Source organism: Cynoglossus semilaevis, chromosome Z (assembly GCF_000523025.1).
Source record: "Cynoglossus semilaevis isolate Cse_v1.0 chromosome Z, Cse_v1.0, whole genome shotgun sequence".
In the NCBI taxonomy this organism is placed as follows: domain Eukaryota; kingdom Metazoa; phylum Chordata; class Actinopteri; order Pleuronectiformes; family Cynoglossidae; genus Cynoglossus; species Cynoglossus semilaevis.
In genome coordinates this window covers 3,246,757-3,258,218 of record NC_024328.1, presented here as the reverse complement: position 1 = coordinate 3,258,218, position 11,462 = coordinate 3,246,757, and the positions used below count along the sequence as shown (strand labels likewise).

The 11,462-nt window shown below is 38.3% G+C and overlaps 1 protein-coding gene across 1 annotated transcript in view; it reads right to left on the bottom strand.

Moving 5' to 3' along the window:
• Positions 1-11,462, bottom strand: part of fras1 (Fraser extracellular matrix complex subunit 1) — a 98,962-nt gene that overhangs the window by 48,083 nt on the left and 39,417 nt on the right. Inside the window, 3 exon segments of the mRNA XM_008335639.3 lie at positions 2,642-2,785; positions 7,255-7,401; positions 8,084-8,227. Of these exon segments, the coding sequence (XP_008333861.1) occupies positions 2,642-2,785; positions 7,255-7,401; positions 8,084-8,227 (435 nt within the window).

Genomic DNA, 11,462 nt, shown 5'->3' with positions numbered 1-11,462 from the left:
CCACTGGTATAGATGTAACTAAGGGGACCGCTGGTATAGGTGTAACTAAGGGGTCCACTGGTATAGATGTAACTAAGGGGACCACTGGTATAGATGTAGCTCCTCCATAACAGACTAATACATGTTTCTGCTATTGATTGTTATTTATTCAAGTACAAATATTGTTTATTGCTGTGTAATAATATATTTTTTTTAATTTCTTAGGTTAAGAAACTCTGCTGCATGGACTTTACTAAATGCTTTTTAAGCTCCCGCAGGCCACACAAAACGGCTTGGCAGGCCGCATTTGGCCCCCGAGCCTTGAGTTTGACACGTACGTCTTAGTTAATTTTGTATAACTATAATCTATTTTACCATATTTTGGTGGGAAACGTTTGTCCCTTCAGGACAGACCTGAGTTTAAGGTGATATAAGATATTATGGGTTATTTCCCTGAAACTATTTCTGCAATATTTTCTGGCATAATACTGTTTAGGAGATAAGATCAAAAAAACACATTCATCAAACAGGGCTTTAGAATGTGTACGTAGCACAACCTACTGCAGAGAAAGGGGAGTTATAGAACAAATATTGACCAATATTGATACAAATAAGATTTCATCAAATCACATTCACACGAGTCAATGATTTTAATTGACTTTTTAGATTTTTATTCTGTGCCTCAGCCTTCCTTCTCATTGGTTCTTTTAATAAGACAACAACACCACATTTAATTTGTATGAATAACTGATTATCAGTTTACTCTAAAGTGCCACAGCTTTACTTCTCACTTGCAACAAGGTATTTTTGGACGTAGGTGTAAATTCATCAGACCTTATTTGTTTAGAGACCTTTTGTACAAGACAATCGTTTAAATAAAGAGCTTGTGTTGCTAGGTGGCTTTTTTTAGCCTGTTGTATTTGCTGTAATGTTTCAGTCCAAAACAACCTGATAAAAACAGCGACAACTTTTATTTCTCTCTGTCTTTAGAAACCTGGTTAAAATAGTATAAAGACATATATATATAAAAAATAAGAGACAAACCAAAATGTCCAGCAAATCAGAGTTAACTGGGCCAAATTCCTTTTCCTTTAAACTGACAGGTTGAAACATGTCTTTGACTTTTACCTAAACAGACACTACAATCCCTTAAAAAGCTTTTCAGCCTTGTCTTTTCTGCTGCAGGGATAAAAACAGGAAGCTTACATAATAAAGCAACAGGGGGGACTCCCTGAGGAAGAAAAGAGCACATAAAGGTTAAAATCTCTTCAGCTCTTATGATGATGTTTGACATTTTAAACCAAGAGTCACAGAGAAACTTCTAATGGATATGAACTTTGTAATCACAATCTCCTGACATTTACAGACCAGGGGAAGGAGAAGACAGAGAACGAGGAGCAGAAGACAGGAGGAGGAAAAAAGACGGGCAAAAGGAGAAGGAAGATGTGGAGGAGGACAAGAGTTGAAGGCCGCAGGTGAGGCAAAAACAAGATCTCATCTGCTTTGTTTTCACTGTGCTCCTCAGGGAACATGATGTGTTTATGTTCTTCTTTATCCCGGCTTCAGAAATAGAAACATTCATATTCAAACACCTCAGATCTGCTGCTGCTGCAGATCCTTGTTAGTTCAACACACAGAAAGGAACCAAAGTAATTACGGTCTTTTGTTTAAAGGGGGAAAACAAACCTTCACCTACAGTTCTATGAAAACAGAAGTCATCTCTATCCCAGCAGCTCAGGATTTCTTTATCACTACATACCTTAGCATTGACATCACGGCTCAGTACATTTATGGTACCAAAAGAAATGTGGTGAGAAAAAAAAAGAGTAATGCCATTTATTAATAAATGTCAAAATGGTAAATGGTTGCGCTCTCAAACAAATAAAATACTTTATATATCAACCGAAATAAAATCTTCCCTGAGCATTGCTAATGATAACGTCATACATCTTGGTACACTGACTCCCTCAGCTCCTCCTCGCCTGATGTGTGTATCTCAAACATTTTCACTGCTTATGCACTTGAGTTTTTTCTAGTACCAGTCATTAACCACAACTTCAAATTAGTTATCATCTGAATGGCCCATTTCAACCTAACAATGACGACACATTCCCTTTGCCCAATTTAATGGCCTTTCTTTATCGCACCTATAATACACTAAAAGCCATAGTGTTTCCAAAGAGCTGACCGGAAAGACAGCGCAACCATTGGATTTGATTTACATGTGCTATCCACTAACTGATGCAAAATTGATATTGGACGCAGTTAAATAAGTCACATGTAGAAATTTCATTCTGTTACCTTTGTGTTATGTTGGACATTTCTTCCACTCTGCTTTACTATGGTTACTCTTCACACACTGTCAGTGTTAGATAAAAGGGTGTTGTATGTGATATGAAATACATGCACCGTTTCAGCACTAACATTCCATTTTTTACTTGGTCTTTGGTCTTTTTTCACATAAATAAGGCTTCTGGTCTTTAAAATTCTTGGAAAAGCTTAACTATGGTCTAGATTCAGTCGAGTCCTGGTCCCAAAAGTAAGTGTGTACTGCATCGGACCGCTTTTGATTCGTATTGATCTCTCTCTGACAAACTTGAACTTCCTTGGTTTTCAATATGCTCTGACTTTTTCTCAGTGTGGATTAAAGTTTCTTGTTTACCGTAGCAGATTCCGTCTCGGCTGTAGAACCCTGGACCACAGTCCTGGACACACTGTCTGTCTTTGAGCAGGGCAGCAGGATCAGAACATGATACACAGTCCTCAGAACTTGGACCATAGCAGTCTGAACAGGATTCGTGACAACCTGAAGATAAAAAATGAAAAAGAAAATGCCATGAGAAAACACAAATAATAACACAGCTACCTGGTGATTCATTTAATATAACTAATTGTCTGTTGATCCCAATAAAATGCCAACAATATTTTGGCATTAATGACTTTTTGTATCTGTTTATTTTTTTATTAAATTAAATGTAAGTTAGTTTTAGTTATTTTTTTAGTCTTGTCAAACAAATTTAGACAAGAAATCACTCGTCATCCTAAACCTTTAGCTGGGAGAAAGTTCTGTGTTGAAGAAGTTTGACAGTGACAGTTGAAACCTCCCTGTCCTTTCATTTTTATTCTCCTCAGCATTTCCTGTTTCCTTGTTCCAACCACCCAACTGATCGTCCCATGATGCTCTCTGTTCTTTGTCCTCCAGTTTCTCTGCATCATTTTTCCACATTTCTCCTCATTTCTTGTTTCCTACCAGCATCTCATTTCTTCCAATCTCTCTATCCTTTAAACTCTAATGTGTTTCTTTCTTCACGATCTCTTTCTTCTGCGCTGTATAATTACATGCTGCTCATTTCTGCTGGACTTCACTTGATTTAACACAGAGTATAAAAACCCGGGCAGCAGAATCTAAAAATAACCAGGTGTTGACTTTAATCACATACAATAAAAATCTCATCCCATGCACTTTAGACAGAAGAGTGTCCATATATTGATTTTTTAGTGAAATAAAATGTCTTTCATGTTTCTCCACACACACTAACGCAGTCATCATTGGACTCTGGGTCAGGACTGCAGCTCATGTTCTGTACAGATAGGCAAACTTACTCAATAAAAATGGTAATTGTTAGCCACAACTGCAGACATTTGGTGAAAACGTGATGTGTCATAGTTTCTCTAAGAAATAGTAGGTTTTGGCCAGTGTAGCTTAAAATTGTTCTTAGAATAACCTGTTTTAGAATTACATGTAAATTTAATGTAGCTACTACAGAGTTTAGTGAGTTTAGCCAGAGGTAAATAAAGCAATCCAGGAGTGAAGACAAAACAAAGTTGAGGCAGGATGAGGAAACACGCTGAAGGAGGGTTGAATCAGAAAACCACGGTGCACCAAAAGGAGGACTTCTGCCCACAGTCCTGCAGGGGGAGAGACATTCCCTTAAGTCTCATTCCTTCCCCAAACAACCAGTCCCTCACTGGAGAGCGAAGCAGTCTGCCATACATAACAGCTGTGACTTTAACCAGTCAATACAGCAGGTAAAATCAGTTGCGGTCAAAGCACAGACAGGTGCAGGCTGGAAACCAGAACCATCAGCCTTAATAGACATGACCAAAATCCCAGAAGGAGATGGTACCCAACAGTACCTGGAGTCCTGGTCCAAAACCTTAACGTCATCCTGCACAAGATGCTTTGGTTTGAGCCTTTTCAAAATGACTTGCTCTGTACGTCCACCTATATCCAACACAATGAACCTGCTGGCTCAAGGACCTTGTCAGCTCTGACCAGAGCTCTAAAACTGAGAAAATTCGACCGCCGTTCAAGGTGAGACCGAGTTCCAAAATGTGTGACTCAGGCATGATATGAACATGCCATATCTGCGAATATCATGGAGAGTAGAGAAAGAAAGAAAGTAAGAAACGCCTCTAGCCACCTGGTGGTACAATCCACCATAGCAACCAAATGCACAAAAACACAGAAGGAACGTAGGGGTTACAGCAGGTCCACATGCATGCGGCTATAACGTCTGGCCAGAATCTTAATGGTTCAAGGGGCTGGTCAGCAGCCATGGCAGGAAGGTCCATCCAGGAATATGATGTACCTGCATCATGAACTCATAGATGACTGCTAGGTGGCACACAGACCAGAGTTCAGTCACCTTGGACGTGGCAAAAGTCAGAAGATCATCATTGCCATTGGCCGTGAAAAAGAGTGGCCGTCCAGAGGAAAGGAAGTGCACATTAGCCTTAGCAAAGGCAGAACCAGCCCTGCCAAAGGCCTTGATCCATTCAGGAGTCCAGTGGGTCATTGGCTTTCTTCACGCCTCCACGGAACTTCTAAAGTGGTTACAAGAGATGAGCAACACTAAAATGGGCAGCACAAAAAATATGTTTCCACCCTCCAACATCAAATCCATAAATATAACAGTGTACAGTAATCCCGACTTAATCCTGTTCCGTTGGGATTTTATTAAGATACACTTAGCTGAAGAAGCAAAAAAACGCTGAAAAGAGTAAACTTTCAGCATTTAACACACACACACACACACCACATACACACACAGCATACACAGGGGTATGCTCTTTTGCCCTTGTGTGGAAACCAATTTAAATTTCTGAAAAGTTATCCGGAGATTGAACCTCAACCGGAACATCAGTCACACGAATAGACATATAAATAAAACCCTTAACTCACGTTTCCTGTCAGTGTGAGAATCTCGAAATTCTCAATCACAGCACTAATAATAAAATCTTTATCTGCACTGAAGCAGGGGTTTGGAGAAATGGAGATTAAACCTGCAGCTGAACTGGCGTAAGACGTACTCTCAGATTTCAGAAGTTCAGCAAGTGAATTATAGGACTGTCACAAACGGTCACTCCCCCACCCCGTAAAACCGCTAAAAGGTAAAGAAACATGGCAAACATGACCAAATGACACAGAACCGACTTGTAAATATTGACCTAAAAAATGTTGCTGAATCAGCTGTCAAGGAGTGGATCAGTAGTTATATTTGCATAAGAACCAAAGAGGAAATAAAAAAGAGATGAAAAATATGTTGTTTATATACATGGACAAATATTAAAATGATTCTTTCCTGTGGGTTAAATGATCAAAGAACCTAAAAAAAAACAGGGAAGTATTTTCTGTTTTTGATGTTTTCATGTTTTTGAAAGACAAGTGTTTGTGTTTGATAGCTGTTTTGGTTTTTTATTCCTGTGGTGAAAGATTAATTAAAACACAAACATTGAGCTGCTGAATGTTACTGATGACAGACAGTGGTTAGTTATCTGTCTCATAAGTCATCACTTCTTAACACTAGGTTGTTTTCAAAATAAATGAGAACAAATTACAGTATAGGATTCTTCTATGTTCTTCATTTTTGTTTTACAAAGCAAAAATGAAAATACAGATTAAAGTGAGTGTTTTCTTTACATAGAATTTGTAGGTAATGCAGATATAGATGTACGAGAAAAAATACATAAAATAATAATAAATATTTTTTTGTAAATTAACCAAATTAATAAATTTACTAAGGACTAATCACTAATTTGGATCTGTTTCAGTTTTGGTATATACTGTATATATAATATATGAACTGCCTGGAGAGTTTAGCGAAATGATGAGGTTTTCTTCCACCTCTTAAATCACATTCTTGGTGCCTCCAGGAAAAGGTGCCTGGCTTTCTCTTAGTCCTTTATGAAATAATTCACTTTCAAAAAATAAATCTGTCATAGTATCTGTTTTTATATGTTACATCCTCAGATCACGTTTCTGGGTGTCACCTCCACTTTAAGTCCCGACACCTCAAGAGCAGGGATGTTCTGGAGATTAAATCCTCTTCAAAGCTTTCATTAAGGTGTAAAATTTAGCAGCAGAATTTAATCATAGTGGCATACACACACACGCGCACACACACACACACACACACACACACTCACGTACACACACATTGTGTTTTTATATAGCGTCCCCTGCAGCCAAAGCAACTATAGATCTAAGCATTCAATTCTGCTACACACTAATCCAGGATTAGGGCTAATTCAAAATAATTTAAATTTAGAGCTAATTCACGATGGACTGACAAAATTACATTTTTCAAAATAATTAAAAGTTTTAAACAATCTATATTCATTAGATCTTGTTTTTTTAAAGCACTAAATCATTTTAGTTGTACCACAGACGCTCAAATTCCAATCTTAGTAAAAAAAAAAAGAGAAAATTAAAAAAAAAAAAATGTTGTTGTAAACCTTAATGTAAAACATATTTTCCTGAACACAGTCATTAGGGAACACAGTTTCAAATAAAGGTATATGCTATAGTGAAGAAAATAAAACACAGAAACTATTATTTTTAATCTCACTGGATATAAATGAGAAATACAGTTTAATGTATAAAGTAATAGAGTAATTCTAACTGGAGCTCCCAGAAAATTACTTTTTAGGTGTAATGTTCTTGATTTGATTGGGAAAAACTTACTGTCTGCAGAAAAAAAGTAAAGAAAAAAGCAAAATAATTTAAAGTAAACTGTTTTGTTCTAAATGTCTTGATGAGTTCTTCTGCGGAAAACTGGTTTGCAAAGATTTTACCTCACAGACACAGAGCTGTTGGACTACTAAGTGTCAAATGTCTCATTGTTTCACTGTTACAAATCCTCTGTTATGATTTAACTTAATGACACAAACTGACCACAAGAGGCAGCACTAGACTAGTAGTTACTATGTACCTGTGAGTTCAAACAGATTTTCAGATTTTCATTAATAAACACAATGATCCGTGACACTCACTGTGACAGTGTGACTGGTCGTGCTGGTAGGAGCCTTGGGGACAGGATGCGAGGCACTGGTCATGTTGAGCATTTAGCAAGGGTCGCTGCGGGCTACAGGAAAGGCAGTCATAACCGCTGGAGCAGGAGGCGCAAGAGAAGCGGCAGGCTGAGAAAAGGGGTTGACACAAACAAACATTTACTTACAGCTAGAAAGCAAAAAGTTGTAAAGTCTCGCTAAAATATTCGAAATAGCATGGATTTTAGTCATAAAACAATTTAACAAAAGAAACTGCTAAAACTAAACATAGACAAAAACCCACACTAATGGTCTGTTCACACCAAAAGCAATAGGTGCACAGCAACTCCACATACACAATGAATTTAGAATGGTGCAATTTAATATCAGACAGCTCGATTGGAGCTTCTGACGTGATGCAAATGAGGCGAAAGAGGTCTGAGACGACATCCAATCAACGTTGAGTTTACCCTTGACATCACCTTTCTCTAGTTAAGCAGTGAAGTTTGCGAACAGTGGTGGACAAGCATATCATGGCCGTGTGCAGCCACATTACCAACATTACTGGTACGTTTTAGTTAGTAAGATGAAACATCAAACTGACAGGATAACAAGAGTCCTTGGTATTTAAATCGTAAGATATTTATTATAAAAATATGATACATCTTAATACTAATTCTATCCTGTAATTAAACCACATCTTGTCTAAACATTAAGGCTTTAAAACTCACCAATATGAAAAAGCATGAGAAAATAATTTAATATTACAAATATATATGATTATAATCAATAAATATTAAAAAAGGCCAACATGTAATCAGGTCAGTGTTACCTTGACACTCTGATCCATCAAGGTAGAAACCTTCAGGACACGAGGACAGACAGCGACCCAGGTGGAGGACAGACTTGGGGTTCCTGCATTTCTCACAGTGGTCAATGGTTTCAGAGCAGGACAGACAGTCAGAGTGGCACTGGACTGAAGACACAGAGACACAGAGAAATGATTTCCCCATCATCACCTAATGTGCAGATAATGGTCCCACAACAACAGTGGTGTTTAACCAACGTTGTTGTGGGGGAAAAAAAACTACTGCCTCTGTCTGCCAGCGCTGACTGCAGCCATTGAATTGCACCTTTTATCACTGATGTTTCTATAAAACATTAGAACCTGTTTCTTCTGCTGTTTCTGTCAGTCTTAGATGCAGGAGCTGAATGTGTTCTCCACCTTCAAACTCCTGCATCTGTTGTTGTTTCCATGAAACCTCCCTGTTGTTCACACTGCAGCTCCTAATTTATTGCTTGAGGAATTTTCTCCCTCTGTGCGTTTGTGAGGTAAATGAAAGATCTGCTCTGGAGCTTCTGTAATCTCCTGTCAGACTGGAGCAGGTGTTTAACGCTGGAGGCAAGGAAAATGTAATTCAAAGTTTTCAAGGAAAACAAGACAAGATCTGGTTAGGAGTTTTGTTATTATGAACTCATTTGTTTTCATTGTTTAACACAGAGGAATGGTTTTGATTATAAGCAGAGTTACAGTGAGGAAAAACGTTAGTCTTGACAAGTCACGAACGCGAGCAACACAAAGCAAAGTGTCGGACGCAGCAGAGCAAAGAGATAAACACGGTTAATATTCCTGTCAGTGAGCCTGAACGCACTCCAACAACCATCTCAATTTTCCACTTTCCTCACTCTATTACCTCTTCCTCACTCTGTTAGCGATTTCTGTTACACACATTTTTACGTTGAGGCAATACAAGGCGGAATAAAAATAATAACATTGCCAGAAATAGTACATGTGGGAGGAAAACAACCAGAAATGATATGGGGACATTAGAGGGGATCTCATGCTCAATTTTTTTTTCCATTTAAATATCTGCAACAGGAAAAAATAGGAAACCAGCCTCAAAGACCACTCACTAAATTTATATCAGTCTTTTGAACATTCACAGTGAAATCCTTATTTTAATTTACAAACTAACCACATGCGGAGGCAGTTGACCGGGGCCTTCTGCGTCTCTTTTCTAAGTGGCAGAAACTTTATTAACTCCTCTTCAGTCGTGATCTTGTTTACAAGAAAACAGCTCCTCAGCTGACAAAGTCTAATCTGGTTTCATTGACCGCTTTCTTTGCTGACAAACTCAAGTTCAGAGCCTGCAGTCTGGTGAGATTCCATCCATCCATCCATTCTACCAATTATTCTTTTGTAGAGTAGCAGGGGACACTGGTGGGGAGACCAACAACCAATCACACTCACATTCACAACGACGGTCAATTTAGGGTGTCCAATCAACCTACTCCAATAATGAGCATGTTTTTGGTCTATGGGAAAAAACAGGTATACCCAGACAGACCCCTTCTCCCCCTGGAGTTATGAACTGATCTCCACGCTGGAAAGGATTACAGTTCTAACAACATCTGCCACCTGGTGTCCTGGTGAGAAAATAATTCAAAGTATCTCCTCGGGTTTATGACAACCATTTTACCATGTTCCATGAGTCTTATGGTCTCTGTGAAACCAGGACAGATCAATAGATCAAAAGTCTTATTTTTAAAATAGGAAATCGATTGTTAACTGACAAAAGTGCAACACGTTTTGAACAGGGGTTAATTGAATTAAACACAGCCTTTAAATAACCAATGTGTGTACCGTACACAGATTAGAAATATATATTGTTGTGTGCTGGGTGTAAAGGTCCAGTTAGATTGAACTGGGTTTAGAAAACACATCTCCACAGTCTCTTGAGATGTGACCACAGCACCTCTGCAGGTCACAGGAGGCTATAACCCTGCTCTAATGGAGTAGTATGATCAATGGGCTGAAGATAACTGGTTCTGACTGATGGTCAGGAGAATAGAAAAAGTACCAATGTCTCTCCCCTATATTTTGTGCTGAAATGGGGGAAAGAAATGAACAAGCTCAGAGACAAATACCAAGAAAAGGGTGAAATATGATTTGAAAGAGAAAAATAAATACAGTATAATTGGTATTGTCCAGGATGAAACCACAAGAGGTGTTTTCCTGGCACACACACACACACAAGCAGCACGTGCGGGGACACAGCACAAACACAAGCGCACACACACACAAGCACACTAGATCCCATAAAACCTTCTTTATTACTCACTGAAATGACTGTTTAAACAGGAGGAGGCAGAGGCACAGATTAAATGGATAACAGATTGAAGAGGAAAACAATAAATAAGGTGAAGACAGAACACATGGATAGGGCCAACATGATTATACAACCTTGGGGTCTTTGTCCATGAAATACTCTTCAAATGCATATTAGATTATTTACAGTAATTTTATCAGTATTTACGACTAGCACTAGGCTAACTCAAGGACAGCTCGTGGCTAATGCTAGACAGGTTAAAATTGAATCAAAGCTTAAAACAGCAAAGTACCAAAGTAGTTAACCATTAGCAGACCTCATGGCTAAAAGTAGCTCCAAGGTAATTACAAACTAGCCGAGAAAGTCAATAAAAACTGATAAATATTAAGCGTAGACACGGACATAGCTAACAGTTTAGCAGTTACCCAAAATGTATTCATAAAGCACCTAAAATTAGAATGAGTAAAGCAAAAATAGCTAAAGAAGCTAATGGTGAGCCAAGAAATTAGCCAATGTCAAGTAAAGTATGTATCTACAGTATATATATATATAAATATATATATATATTATAGTTTCTGTACTCTATTCTATTCTGTTCTATTATTTGGAATCAATATATTACAGCACCTTCCTGCTGTTTCCCTTTGTGGTGGCCTCAGGTGCATCACTGAGTCCCATCTGTCTTGGCTGAAGTTCTGAATGTGTTTTCAGACTCTCACTGTTAAATCTATGACCTTGAGTGTTTATGAAGCTGCCTCTCTCTCCAGCCTGCCTTCAAACAAAGCAGAGTCAAATTTACACCAGACATATTTCTGGCAGCATATTCAAACTGCATGGCCTTGTGCAGCAGACCAAGACCCGACAGCAACTGATAACTTTTAGGGAAGACAGTGTGGTAGTAAGTGGGACAAAAGGTGACACCATGAGCAAGCCCTACTGTCAAAACTAGCCCAAGTCACAGACACTGACTCTCAGCGGGGAAAAAAAGTTTACAACATCAATAATTGACTTTGTCTTCAGTCTTGGTTGAATTAATCTTCCTTATCTAAGTATTTTGTCCTTAGATCGCTGGTCGAGTTTTCAAACAGTAAATTGTTGTTT